This window comes from Leptosomus discolor, chromosome 11 (assembly GCF_034619465.1).
Source record: "Leptosomus discolor isolate bLepDis1 chromosome 11, bLepDis1.hap2, whole genome shotgun sequence".
NCBI classification, from domain to species: Eukaryota; Metazoa; Chordata; class Aves; order Leptosomiformes; family Leptosomidae; genus Leptosomus; species Leptosomus discolor.
The window spans coordinates 22,227,314-22,242,704 of record NC_141401.1 but is presented as its reverse complement, the minus strand read 5'-3'; the positions used below and the strand labels follow the sequence as shown (position 1 = coordinate 22,242,704).

The 15,391-nt window shown below is 37.1% G+C and overlaps 1 protein-coding gene across 2 annotated transcripts in view; it reads right to left on the bottom strand.

Annotated features, from left to right (window-relative positions):
• Nucleotides 1-15,047, bottom strand: part of CGNL1 (cingulin like 1) — a 44,437-nt gene extending 29,390 nt beyond the window's left edge. Inside the window, exons 1-7 of one of the 2 annotated variants that reach the window (XM_086471652.1) lie at nt 13,470-15,047; nt 12,837-12,931; nt 11,817-11,910; nt 10,684-10,785; nt 9,852-10,000; nt 9,178-9,325; nt 7,020-7,232 (exon numbers count right to left, since the gene is read on the bottom strand). In XM_086471652.1, the coding sequence (XP_086327778.1) occupies nt 7,020-7,232; nt 9,178-9,325; nt 9,852-10,000; nt 10,684-10,785; nt 11,817-11,910; nt 12,837-12,931; nt 13,470-15,047 (2,379 nt within the window). The remainder of the gene's footprint in view (nt 1-7,019; nt 7,233-9,177; nt 9,326-9,851; nt 10,001-10,683; nt 10,786-11,816; nt 11,911-12,836; nt 12,932-13,469) is intronic. The other variant, XM_086471653.1, reaches the window with a different exon arrangement.
• Between the last annotated feature and the right edge of the window lie 344 nt (nt 15,048-15,391).

Here is a 15,391-nt window from a genome sequence, read left to right as displayed (position 1 = left end):
TATTATTCAGGTATAGTCATCTAGTTTTTAAAGCTCATGAATGCAAATAACAGGTATTAATTTCTGTTTGTAGTTCCGGTATTTTTCCCCACTGTGTACCTTTAGGCGATTTTTCTAACCTCAGACACTATTTCTTAAAGCAGTTGGAAGCCCTGGGATGAATAACACAGTAACACTGGATAGCACGAATAATAAAATCTCATTCCTCTAAAAAAGGAATGTGAAAGCTCCTTAAGAACAAAACAGAGTGTTAGGCTACCAACACCCGCTGCACCACCCCAACCAAACAAAAAACCCACAAGTTTCTGGAAAAGAGACTAAACAGCTTTACTTACTGCTTTTTTTGATTATATTAATTCTTGCCAACATCTCAAAATGAGGCCTAGCCCACTTTAACACATGGCTATGCCTTTGGAAGTTAACTATTATCAGTTACCTATTAAAAGGGTCAGTGTGCTTTAATCTCTTGGTGAAGTATGCTGCAACCAACTTGAATCTTCAGCTGTACTTCACGAGATTATTCAGTAAACAAGTGCACAAATTTACAAGGAAATCAGACTATCTTGGCTTCCATTTCAGCTAGAGCCATTCTATTAACTGGTTTAAGATTATTCACTTGTGGCAGTTTAGAGACAAGACTTGTTTTCTTGCAAGACTGTTTTCACTGATCTAAATACCTACATCTTAAAATTAAGATTGCACCCCCTTTTTTTGTTTTACACAGAGCACATTAAAGAACATTTCCCAGTATAGGCATGACCTAACATTTACACAGTTATTAAATCCAGAGCCAGGAAAGTATTAACCTCTCTACCAGTAGCGATAGCAATGTCATATTCTCCTCCTAGCTATGTATCATGACATACTCAGACTGGCTTATACTAACAGTTTTTTCAAGGTTAGAAGTTGTTGCAAAGACTAGAGTAAAATATTAACTAGTTCTCTGTTCACATTGTACCCTACTGAATACACTTAGTCAAACACTTCACACACAAACATATATACTTTCACAGGACAAACCTCCTGAACATACATATACTGTCTTCTGCTGCTAAGGATTAGAGATCCTCATGATGGTATTAAAGAAGTATCTGACAGCACAGGCTCTTGCCAACTTCCAGAGAAAAAAAAAACCCACAAACGACTCCTCTTCCCAACCCAGACTAATTGAAATAGTCCTGGCTGAATAAGGTTCACAATGGTGAAATGACTATTACAGATAAAACAAGATTTTTTTTTCTTTTTGGTCTTGTTTAGATATGGTTAGATATAATTCAAATAGAACTTTGCAGGACAGTTTGCTCAGAGGCTTTCTTGACTATACATACAGTATAAAACCCACTCAGTTGTAGTTTCATGGTGCTGTCTGCACCCAAACACACACATGTCCCCACTAAATAAATGGATGAGTAAATTGCATGGAAATGAAAGACCAGATGAGCTGGAACTTAAAAAGCTTGCTTTAGCACCGAAGACAAAGTCACCAAGTTACCTCTTCAGTGTGCTTTAAAGGCAGGTTTATTCTTCTTGTGGACAACACGGCTAAAATTCCATAATTTGTTTGGCATTTCATTTAATGGGTGCCTAAAAACATGCACGATGCTATCACCAAACAACTTCCTTTCCATGTACAGAACAGACACTTACAGCAAAACAAATAAAATCTGTCTCCCAGATTTTCCATACACAGTTCTAAAATACGTGTTTCCAATAACAATGCCTATTTTAAGGAGTGCCTGCAATCTTCCTTCCACCATCAGGTTTCTGTCTGTGAACCCTCCCTCTCTTTCCCCCACTCCATCTGTGTTTGTAGCACCACACTTGGAAATCAGTCAAAAACATACCAGGCTTTTAGAGGGCTGGTAAATGAGGGCACAAAATGAAAGGGGAGGCGGGGGCAGGTCATGAAAGAAGAAACATTGACTTGGACCAGTCACTCCACTATTCTGTATATAGTTTAGATCAGTTCCCACTGGCTTCTACCACTGAAACAGAAAGAAGGGTTATTTCAACATGGCAAAGGCTGCCTCAGGCAAGCTGAGGAAAGGAATATCCCACCAGTGGCATTTGAAATCCTGGTTCATCTTCTCTAAATCTTTTCCATTTGTTGTCTATCTTGTTTGAGGTGAACGGACTAGACTCAGACACAGCATTCAGGATGCAGATTCAGACGAGTTACAGATGTATGTGTATAAGGGCATAATGATGTTCTTATGCCCAAGTAACTCCTATCACATAATTTGTTTCTTTTACTGCTATCAAGACAATGTTTTTATAGAACTATTTATTGTAACCCCAAGATTTCACCTTAGAATCATAGAACAGTTTGGGCTGGAAGGGACCGTTAAAAGACATCTAGTCCAACCCCCTGCAGTGAGCAGGGACAGCTTGAGCTGAATCAGGCTGCTCAGAGCCCCGTCCAGCCTGACCTTGAACGTTTCCGGGGATGGGGCTTCTGCCACCCCTCTGGGCAGCCTGTGCCAGTGTTTCACCACCCTCATTGTAAAAAATTTCTTCCTTATATCTAGACTAAATCTGCCCTCTTTCAGTTTAAAAACATTACTCCTTGTCTTATCGCAACATGCCCTGCTAAAACGATTGCCCCCACCTCTCCTGCAGCCCCCTTTCAGCACTGGAAGCCGCTGTAAGGTCTCCCTGGAGCCTTCTCCTCTCCAGGCTGAACAACCCCAACTCTCTCAGCCTGTCCTCACAGGGGAGGTGCTCCAGCCCCCTGAGCATCTTCGTGGCCTCCTCGGGACTTGCTCCAACAGGTCCCTGTCTTTTTTGTGCTGAGGACTCCAGGTGGGGTCTCACCAGAGCAGAGTAGAGGGGGAGAATCACCTCCCCTGCCCTGCTGGCCACACTGCTCTTGATGCAGCCCAGGACAGGGCTGGCCTTCTGGGCTGCGAGCGCACATTACTGGTTCACATCCAGCTTTTTGTCTACCTTAGAGTGGTACAAGGTAGTTGGGATCCGATTTTTTTTTCCCATATATTTTTCCATAATTTTACAGTTATATACATCAAATTTGTCTATCACTTTACGTACTGAAGTGCCTGCGATGCTCCACTACCAGTTATGTTTTCGCTTTACCCTATATAACTTGGGGAACCACTGTTTGGTGTTTGTACAGCATTATTTCAAAATAGGTTCTCAGAATATATTAAATTTAGTTATATTTCCCATGCCAAGCCATTTCTACAAGAAAGGCATATGCAGTATGTATCAGTATCATTTCATAATGCTTAAGCTAGTTTTTGTTAAGCTTCCTCTATGCGGGAGATTTTTATTAGCTTTGAAGAAGAAATATCATATCATCAAGTTAGGTAGAAAAAGATTCAATAATTCACTTCCATTTCAAAGTTTTTTACAGCTCTCTGCTAGATTCCCCTAAATTCACAATCACTTCATACAGATGGAGAAAAACAAAACCAGAACTGCTTCTTATCTACAATGCTCAAAATTTTATATTATTTTCTTATTTTAAAGGACTATGCTTTTAGTTCATAAAATGTGCAGAAGGTAACCACTGTCTTTTCCTGTTCCTACCACTGGCTCCAGTAAATTCCTTCTCCTCTTTAATCACACCGCATGTCTTAATACAGACATGTCAGTTAAAGCTCACATGACCACAAGCTACATTGCATTCTTAAATGTGTTGATAAATGAATCAGCTTCTGAGTGTCTGTTTTATCATTTTGAGGAGAAGGTCAGAAGTAGGATAAACTCCAAATAAATCAGTGAAGGCCAGGCTCAGATAAGCCTCTTCATAATGTGATGATTACAGCTTTTTCTGAACAACATTTGTGCAGACTGCTTCTCCGAACAGACACAAGCCTGACAGCGCTGTGCAGTTTGGAACTGCATTCCCAAGCTGACACAACTTCAGAGGACTTTGAACAGTATCAGTTGCAATTTGCAACAACCTTTTACCCATAGCATTACCTTCCAAAAGCTATTTACAAATTTTACTGAAACAGTGGCAATTCATCTACAGTGATGGAGCACTCATGGTTAAGTAGTGCAATTCTGGTCTGTTGTGTTGTACGGTCATATTAAATAATATAAATTTTTCTACTACATTAAAACCATGAGAGGATTCATATTCATTTCTGCTTGAGCACTTGCAGTTATGGAGAATCAATTTTTAATTAGAAAGACATTAAAATTTTCATTTATTATTAAAGGAAATTATTACCCCACAGAGGTATGTTATGGAAGAGTAAAACTTTTACTACTGTTAAATGGAAATAGTCTGGTCTTAGTCTTAATAAAGAAGCAACAAAGTTAAGAACAATCACAGCCATCTCAAGACTACCACAAGCAAAAGACATAACACAAAAATGAGTTAAAAAGGTAAACTGCAGCAAAGAAAACTAGTATCTTAGTATCTGTGGCTTTATATAAAAATCTCTATTAAAAAAAAAACCCACAACCAAAAACCCCCAAACTTACCACCACATCAGTAAGCATGAGAACAGGATCACAGATGGTGAATAACCCCGCTCTATTCTGCTACCAGATAACCTTGATATTTGTTTCTAACATGGTTTCAAAGTAGATCTATGTGGCACTCTAACCACACAGACTAAATGCACTGTACCTTACTTGCCAACCTGACACCTCCTGCAGATGAAAAATTCTGTTGATTTAGCACTGGCACAAAAATTACTTCCTTTCTCCCTGCAAAAACTTCTTTTTTTGGCCTAACACATACCACAAATCACCTTTATTCAGTGTAGTGATTGGGATGAGATAGAAGCAACGTAAGAACTAACAACCTTGTACGTACAGAGTCAAATATACTCTGATCTATCAAACATTAGTATCCATATTTTCTGCATGGTAAACCACTATTAACAGGATTTACACACCTGTTTTCCTCATTAAATACAATAGACTGACCCTTTCCACTACTCTGATGTAAATTTCTTTTTTAGAAAGATTTACATCTTTCCAGCTTGCAATAATATTAAAAAAATAATAAAATTATTTAACAGGTCAAGCAGCTTCAATTGTACACAACATGATTTTCACACACACTGTTAAGTATTCCAGATTAGTTATAAAACCAATAATGAACATCATACATAAGATCACAGCAGACCACTCATCTAACTCCCTGCAGAGGCTGGTTATGCTTTTCTGATAGAGAACATATCAACCTCAACAACTAGCATCAGCCAGCAGGCACAGAGATGCTGCAAAAAATCATTAAGGGTACTAATACTAGCGAGATTAAAAAATTAAAACCACCACACTTCCAATTAAGCATGATAAAAGTCTTACTTACAACAAAAACAACTAAAATGAATTGAAGTAAAATCAGAAGAGCAGAACTGGTGCTGAGAGCAACATTAACTAATTAAATTTCACTTTTGAACATCTTATTAAATTTGCTATTAGATAGACTCTGTCATGCAAGCAAATAAATGCTATTTATAACTATTTCCAAGCCACAGCAACCCAGTCATAGAGCCATTTCCCAGACTATGTTATTGTTATGCCAAACAGACTACTCTTTCATTTCTTGTCAGCCGTAATTACAGTTCCATAATTGAAATACAGTAAATTACCAGGCAGTAACTTTGAAAGATGGTTCACTAAGGTTAAGCTGTCACTACAATTACTGTATAATAAAAAATGATAATTTAAATGTTCTACTTTTCTCTCAAAGAAAAAAAGAATTCAGTTCAAGCAGCTCAGATGAGTGAAATATCTTCACGATGATGTAAACAAAAAGAAACAACACATTTAAGCAAAGCCAAACAATCTCAAGTCGAAGTCCTAAACTGCATAAACAAATCTGTGTGTATAAACTCTTCTAACCACTGAAGAAAATCGCACATTTAAAACAATCCTTTAAAAGAATAGTCTTTATCAGAATTCAGCCATACACTATCCAGCATCTTCTATATGTGCTCCTCTTTTGCTCATAAAGCATATAAAGCTTTGGAAACTTCTTTCAAGTCTCAAGCTTAATTTTAATTCAGTTCTACATTATGTTTTCAGCCACGACCAACAGGATAACTGCAACTCACCTAACACCAAAGATGTCTAAGTAAAAGATACAAATTAGCATGGACATTTCTAAGCATAAAACTGGGCCTACAATTTTGAGTTACACTGGTCAAGCACAGCTTGCCTGTAGAAATTTTCTCTAATATTTGACAGAAATAAATGAGGGAAGGGGATACAGAAAAGACAGAAATAACTGTCATTGCGAAAAAAAAAATACTCAAAATTTTATGAGAATTGTCCCCTTACAAAAAAGTCCTTCAGTAAATTCCTAGCTGCTGTCTCTGCAAAGCCAACTTCACAAAGGACATCTTTTGGAAACAGTAACAGATAAGCACATCTGAAAACCGTTCCTATTCTCCTCGCAAAGGCAACTCCTTCAGTTCTGTTTTCCTCCTGCCTGATTCCAGACACCCAGCCCCTGCTGTTTCCCTTGCGCCAGCACTCATTTGACCATTCTGACAAGATAAGCTCAATCACTGAAAAGGACACAAAACTAAAGAAAAAGAAAACCAGTAGGAAGGAGTTGAAGGGACAAGGTGGGACCGTAACCAGGAAACAGGACATGACACAAGGAGCTGAAGGCAGGAATAGAACTGCACAGAACTGCCAGAAGCTCCAAAACTACGATTTCAACAGCATCACTGGCAAAGCACGCTGGCTTTCTGCAGGGCATCCTCAAGGTTCCAGGGATTCCATTTAATTCAAGACAAGCAAATGGCCCTCTGTACTATACTCCCATTTAGTCTCTCTCAAAGTTTGCAATGAAGCAAATGTAGTAAAAAACTGCTCGAAGAAAGGGCCACAACTTCAGCTGTGACAAATAATCAAAACATTATGTAAGTGTGTGAAATAAAACTCATTCTCAGCAGCTAACAATCTCTTAGCCCAAATCTTTATCTATTTATTTTGCCAAGAAAATAGTAGTATCTGAAAGCATCTGACATCTGTGAGAGGTATGATTTTTCCCTGTAAAGATTAATTGTAATCACTTATTTCACCTCTGTTGCTTTCTCCAGGCTCTGTTGTAGATTGAGCAGTTCTTTGTCGTGTTGCTCTTTAAGTTTATCCATCTCCACGTCATGGCTAGATACTTCTTCTTTTAGTGCTCCTTTTAAAGCTGTAAGCTCTCTCTCTCTCTTTCGCAAAATCTCTTCTTGTTGATCTTTCGCTATTAATACTTCTTCGAGATCCTGCTTCAGTTGCATCAGCTCCTAAAGAACACAGTTAAACACAACTGCATGACAAATAGCTCCAATGGATGTTCTGTTTCAGAGCACGAAAGCATATAAGCTCCCCAAGGCCAACTTTGTTTCGTATGACTGACGTATTCTTTGCAGCTTTTATAGAAAGTTAAAATTCACTAAACCCTAAGATTATTAGAAGCATCACATATAGCTGATGTTTCATATAATGGGTCAACACATCTGATGCTGCAAAACTGTGAAAAGATTTTGATGTCGTATGTTATGCTTTCTGTAACTAAAACAGGAGTCAAACTAAGGTTGCAATTTAACAACTCCCTCGGTCCTACCTTCTGTAGCAAAGAGTTAGCTAAGAACAAAGAAAACTCCTTTTTCCCCACACTGCAAGAGAAGTGAACCCAACGATAATTCCTTGTTCTCTTTTCTGCTGGAAAGAATAAAGTAAGTTGCTTCTGCAAGTGCTGAAGACAAAACAAGTGCTTCCCAACTGAGTCCATGCCTTTACACCCTTCCTCCTCTCACCGTGTCCACCCTAGAAGTCATTTCCCCTCTCCAAATTGTTGGGAAGGAAGTGCGTAGCCTGTGAGTCTGAAGAATAAATACACACACGCATGTATACAAACACAGAATAAAATATTAGCAACAATCAAAAACGTAGAGCTTCAAGAATTATCTAACTTGGTATTTCTCAAGCTGTGAATAACTGCACTTGCAAAAAGAATGTAATCTTCCCCTGCACTGGAGCAGGATCAGTACATCTAAACCATTCCTGACACACATCACCCAATGAAAGGGATTCTACTACCGTCCCAGATAGCCACGTTCCACTGTTGAATTACCCATATCGACAGAAAATTTTTCTAACACTTACTTTAAGTCTCTGCAGCTAAGTCCCTCACTTCTTACTCTATCCCCAAAGTCTCTCGCTTCCTACTCTACCCCCACACAACACAGAAAAATTGATCACTGTCTCCTTTATAGGAACATTATACAAGATGTGCTTTTGGCTCTTCCCTCACTCCTCCTTTCAGATTACAGTCCTTCTTCATAGGTAATGTTTTGCAGTACTATCACCGGATGGTGATATTCCCCTACTTACGTACAACTTTCAACTGCAGGGCTTGAGATTTAAGGCAGTAATTTAAGAGAGTAATCACAGCTCACCTATACAAAACAAGGCAGTTATTCTACTCAGTATGTCTTGGCATACAAACACCTTTAATATTCCTGAGATCTATTGTCTACTCTTTTGCTCCCTATTATGCATTTTAACATTTAGCTTCCATTTCTTAAGCTAGTTCTTTGCACTAGTATTAAGAGAAGTTAACTGTTTTGGTACTACGAAGTATTAAGATAATTATGAATTCCAGCCTTCCTTTTAAACCATCACGCGCTGATACTCTTACACACCCTTATCAACAAATTTAATAAGCAGTATTCTCTATCTCATCATCAGTGTATCGCTATAACCAGGGCTACAGCCAATTCCTCTTTCATCCCAAGGTGACAGTAAGTCTCTTCTTCCTCTTCAGAATCTATCCCTTCTCTTCTCTCCCCAGTCCCATTAATAGAGTCTCAATAATTTAGAAACTGCTTTTTTAATTTTCTTAGTTGAGTCTCATCTGGCCTTGCTAATATGTACACCTTCTTTAAACTGATCTTCCCTGTTCTGACCCAAAATCCTATCTAATTGTTAAAACTGACTGATGATTATCTGGTAATAGTGCGTAACTCGGCTGTCCCTCAACCATTATGGGGGTTTTTTTATCCTATTCTATAAAACAACTCTACTTATATTTTGCATCCTTTTCGTGTTACTGTAGGTCACCTAATAATGGTATATTGTTTTGGACTGACAGAATGGGAAAAGCTAAGACGTGTATTTCTTCTACCTGTATCTCAGTTCCCACTTTTTATGCAATTCTTCTGATATCTGTCATCCTCCTTCTAGTACTTTATAACTAACCTCAATCAGAACCTCTTTTTCCCCTTCATCAGTATGTTTTGCATTATCCAGTTCATCATGCATCTCGGAGAGCTGGTCTTGGAGATCTCTGATCTCAGTCTGGTGTTGCTCCTGCTCCATCTTCACTTGAAAAAGCCTCATCAGGAAAAAAAAAAAAAAAAAAAAAAAAATCGGACAGGATTTTTTAATTTGTAGAAATACTATTTTGTTCTTTCAAGTACTAAAAAGATACAACTATTTATTTCCATGTTCCCCACAAGGGAACAGGATACAATGAGGCAGAAAAATGAAACATCAGAGGGGTAAAAATGAGAACTCTTAAGTAGATATTTAAGTGGAAAGTTGTATTTTATTTTAAACCCGGTACTATATTCTTGACTAAAGTCTTCAAGTGGTTCCGTATTTTGAAGACTTGAACTATATATTTTGACCACGAAATATTAAAAGCAATTTGCACTAAGAGGAAGACTCTAAATTCAGCAATCTTTCGCTTCCTTCCAGATATTCTAAAAACATGCCTCTTGAACAGTAGAAATATTTCCTAGAATAACAAACATTACTCTAACTCCATTAACATGTTCTGAAGCCACAGGAACTTTTAATCTAAAAGGTTTAAGAAAAGGTACAAATCCAAATTAGTAACTTTTCTAGCATTAACTCACTCCTCCAGGTTTTGCCTGAGTTCCTTCTCGTTTTCTTCCAGCTGCTTTTTTAAGGCTTCTCTTTCACATATACTTTCATCAAGTTGCAACTGAAGATCTTTCAGGCTTGCTCGTGTAGCATCTCTCTCTTCTTTGGAATTTTGCTGATTCTGAATTTTGTACACCAAAAGTTAAGCAAGATAATAGACTAAGCATAAATACATAAATGGCTGTTTCAAGAATTTAAAAATTTTTACTTGAAGAAGTGCTTATTAATTTGTCAATATTAAAAGTTTGGAATGTTTCTTAAAACACACAAAGCACTGCTTTTTGATTTTTATTAAAACTGTGGGAAGTGAAGTCTGCTCAGTACTATTTAATCAGTATCTTATCATAGACTCAAAATGCAAACAGAAAGAAGCCAAGTTGTTCTCACATCTCCAGAGCATGGCTGTACCTAATTACTTTGAATTCAGCGCTTCAAAAAGAATGCTGTAATTAATAAACAGCAGCTACAAGACTAATAGTTTGTCTGTCGCTCCATGTCTGTCTCACCACAGTTAACAGATTAACATTTACCTCTGCAGATACCCAAAGAATTTTACGCACACGTGCCTAACATTTTTATTCACTGCTCCAAACTACTCCTCACATACTATGAAGAAAGAGATTTCTTAAAAAGGTTAACTATGCTATGAGCAACTACATTTAAAATAAAGAGTCTTCTGTAAAAGCACAGGTATATCTGGATTAAAATGAACATGAAGTAAAAAATTCAGGTGGGTGATCAGTTGTCACTTACTTAGAAAAGTAATTTGAAACAGTCAAAAGCTTTGTAACAAAAGTGCCATACCCGAATTTCTAGATCCAGTTTTTTCTCTAGTTCTTCCACTTTCCTTTCAAGTTCTGCTTTTTGTTCCACTAATGCTTTTACTTCAGCTGAAGAATCCGAAACCTACAATTAAATAGTGTGTTTATTCCCACAAAGCCAGGATGTTCTTTGACAATTGATTTTTAAAATCTAAAGTAAAGCTACAAGCAAGGCTAATAAAGTGTAGCATCAACTGCCTGAGCTCACCAGGGCCTTTTCATATGGGTCAAGCCAAGTTAATATTTTCAAAGGAACCATGATTCAATTTTCATAAAACTTCTTGGTAATTGCTCAAGGCATGTTGCCAATAACACAGAAAATGTACAAACCTAAAGAAAGATTCAAATTAGGGAACATATGAATTAAATCACAAGTACTTGGGGCCAAATATGACTGATATATCACCAATTACACAAAATGGACATCAAAGGGATCCATGCTCATATGTCAAGACAGATTTTCAAACACTGATTTTGGCAATTTCTTAAGATGCATTTTATATTTTCATTTTGACTAATTATAGCCCATGTTAAAATAATCATCAAAAGTAAGCATTTAACCCTTTTTGTGCCATCACTGCAACAACTGGGCATTTCCTCATTTTGCTTTAGAACTGAAAAAACAGTGCTCCATATAGCAGGAAACAAAAAACTTTTCGGTAGGCAGACTGTCAAATGCTATTACTGTAATACGGGTTTTAAACAATGTCTTAGATTACTGCTTTTCTAAATTACAAATTAAAATACTCTCTCCACTTAGATATCTGTCTATATCACTATAATGAGAAGATGCTGCACCACTGTTTTTCAAAGCTATGTGTATTAGCTTTTTCTTCAACCCAGCAACCTTTTGACGTCCATGTTATGTTTGCATCTCTCTCCTTCTAAAACGTACAAGGAAAATGTAGAAACTCTCATGGTAGAGTCCTTTACATTCTTTTTTAATTGTTAACAAACATATTTCCTGCAAGTCACCTCGTGCATGATTAAAATTAAACTATACTACTGCAAGAATGGTCTAATTTGAGTCAGTGAGGGGATTTGAATTTTTAAAGCCCTCTTTGAACACTGTATCACTATGAAACAAGCCAAAACAACTTAAAAAAACCTGTTTACCTGCATCTTTCCAGCAGCTCTTGACTTTAAAGTCTGAATTTTCTCAAAAACCAAGTTGACTTTCCTCTTTGTTGCATCATCATTATCAGCACTTCTAAAACACAGACAGTAAGCAACAATATGATCAAAGGTACTATTTTGTTAACGCCAAAACAAATGCAGTGTCCAAACTATTTAAAATCACCACCATAAAAAAAAAAAAATCTAGTATGAACCAGTCAGAAATTATCTTTCATTAAACCCTTTAAAGAGAGGCTGTTAAAAATTTATATTCCAAATGTTTTCTAAAAGTAAATAAAAACCCTAACTCTTTAATTGCAACTCTCTTCTACAAGACTATAGCTGTGGAAAGACAAGATTTCAGCATGTATATTATTCAAACATACTGAAATTAGAAATAATTAGTACTAGGTTTTCAAGTCCTGACTACTGCACCATAAAATAACACTTCAACAGCTCCCAGAACCTGCGACATCAGGAATGCAGAGAAATTTAAGTGCATCATGTATACTTTAATTAATTTCTCCTTCCTTCATCTTTCAATAAGTTATCATTACAAATCACCAAATAAACAGGTTACGGGTGGACAAAGGATTAAAAGCACAGCAACAAGAGAGCTCCTGTCAAACTTTAAGAGATAACACTTTTTTGCTGCTGTTTAAAAAAATCCACCAGCTTAAACTCCCATGAGGTACCATTTGAATTCTTCATGAACCTCCATATCACATGAAGTATCACTCCAGAAGCATTTAAAACACAAAACGTATTCCGATTCACAAATTTCAAGTACACTTAATCAAATCCTGTACAATACCTTATGCAAGTCCTGACTGCCTGGGTATTTTGAGATCCTGTGATGCCTTAAAGGACACAGCTGAGACAGATACGGAATTATCAAAGAGATATTTATATTTCATTTAATTATAGCTTTGATTTTACAGTTTCACATTTTAAATGTAATAGAAAATAAACATTGAGAAAATACAGTGTCCTCTCCAAAAGTTAACTATGTTTACTAACCCTTCCTTAAGGTAATTGTAAAGTATCTGTTTAGCAGTCTCTTCATTAGTTTGCTGTGCAAGATCTTGCTGGCCTTTTAAGAGATCAGGAGTTGCCTAAAAGGACAAGATAAAATGTCAAAAAAAAAAAAAAAAATCCTATAAGGGTTGTATATACAACCTGTAAAATTGAAATTCTCCATTCTATTCTATTACAAAAACATCTACGTACTGTAGTCCTAAAGTTCATAAAGATCCACTGGAGTTTTGGCTTACTGCAAGAAGAATGCGTACTCCACAGCAAAAGAAAGAAAACATAACTTTGCATAGAGTTGCATATATTTCATCATTCTGATTTTGTGCATTTATGCTTAAGAATCATCACAACATCATTGACAATAAGCTGCTTTGCCCCCACCATCTTCCTTCACCTATAAAAGAATAAGCCAGTTTACAAACCATGTTTTCTATACCTGCAGCTACAGGAATAATTTTTGTATTTACATTTCTCCAGAACAATTCTCCTATCCCATGTGTAAGTATTGCATGATGGGAGTTTGTTCTAATGAAGAGCAGAAAACATGCATTCAACAGTATGACAGTTTTAGTACGCTAGAGTGCAAATCACAACTTAAAAGAGCAAATTCAAAATTACCTGTATATTAGGGACGGATGAAAATGTTTTTACAGAAATCATCTTGGCTCCTGAATCAGGTGGAATTGTGATCCGGTTTGGCAACAACAAAGTAGAAGTTACTGTTCTAACTTCCTCTTTCTTATTCTGTCCTGGGAGTGTAGATGACCTAAATGTGAAGCTCTCTGTATCAGCTCCATTTTGTTTATGGTACTGCAAAGAATTGAAATTGCTGTTCTGAGTGTCTTTAGCAGGCGTTTGCAGTTTTCCAATACTTCGAGCAGAAATCTTTATCTCTTTGGAAGCTGACTTTTGATCTCTAGATAACTGCTTGTGAAGGCAAACTTTAGATGGTTTCAGCAAGTGCTCAGTTGACTTACCCAAGCTCTTACTGAATTCACCTAAATAACCTGAATTTGCATCAAGTCCTAATGACAAGGCACTATCAACACTTCTCGATCTTTTACGATCATCTGGATGAATTCTATTCCTTTTTCCTGACCTACCTCTTCTGTGAGGATCAACTTTCTTATCAAACTTTTCAATTAGCTGATCTACTCCTGGAAGTGAACCAGTGTCAATATCACGACCGGTTCCAGGCAAAAATGGGATATACCTTCTGTTTTCATGCCGATTAACATTGTCTGCATAGATAGCATACTCTTGGTCATCTAGTAAAAATCTGTATAAGGAATTTGCGGAAGTGGGAGTAGCTGATGAGGACGATGATCTTCGTGAGTCATCCAACACAGGCCCTGCTGAATCTTGTCGGCGGAAGGGAAGAACATCTGGTCTCGGTTTTCTTGTCTCTGGATAAGCAGTGGGACTAACACACGGGGATCCTCCTGCAGGTGAAAATGATTCTGAAACACACACTTCGCTGGGGCTGACGGTGTTACTGGGACAATCCAACAGCTGCTTATTTTGGTCTTCTACTGACCTGTTCAAATGTATCTTTTTTGCATTTGCTTTGGTTGGCTCTGCAAGATATGTATTTGTTTTCTGTAGGGACACTACTTTAGATGAGGAAATCCAAGGCTTTACTTCAGTTTTTTCATCTGCAAAAGATTTAGATGTACTGCACACAGAAGATTGATAATTATTCAAGTTCAAGCTATTTTTTTCAGGATCATAAGGCTGTAGAAGTTCAGGATGTCTTTGAAAGTTCAACAAATTGGAGGATTTCATTGTTCCATCTTTAAAATCTGATATTTCATTTTCCTTTTCATCCAGATTGGTTATCTTTAGGCTTTTAGGCATGCAGGGTTGCACGTGCTGTGTTCCAGGAAACTTTGCGTGGTCACTGGTTTTGTCCTCCAACGTAAAAGCAGCATTGGAGTCAGTGGCTGGCTTGCTTACAGCTTGAGAAATGACCTGCTGCTCTTTTCCAGGAGGAGGATTTTCTGATAAACATCCTTCTGTATTGTTTAGTACTATGTAAGGGTGTCCATCGATTCCCTGGACTCTAATACTAACACCATAAGACCCCGTCCTAGAATTCTGTGCATTTCTCGGTTTTTGAGGCTCTTCACTTGCGAGTTCAAGAGTGACTTCATAGTCCTGCTGCATGTGCTTGAAACCAGCAAAATATGGCTCCATGATTATCAAAGGATTATAGCTGAATAGAAGAAAAATTACAAAAATGTCATTGTTTTAAATACTTTCGATTATTTTATTAATTAATTTATTCCACCATTCAGGGTGACGAAGAAGACTGACAGTAATATGCAGAGAAATCAATATAGAAGCTATATGAAGCCCAAAGTGAATGCGTCGTGATACAAATATCTGACCGACTGATTCTGGATCAATGAAATGTTATTTTACGACTGAAAATGTTAAGAAATAACAACAGTTTAAATTATGTACACAGAGGTGGTGCTAGTCACTTTGGAATCAAATTCCTTCAAATATAAGCAATTCTAGTACAATTTTTTGAGTCA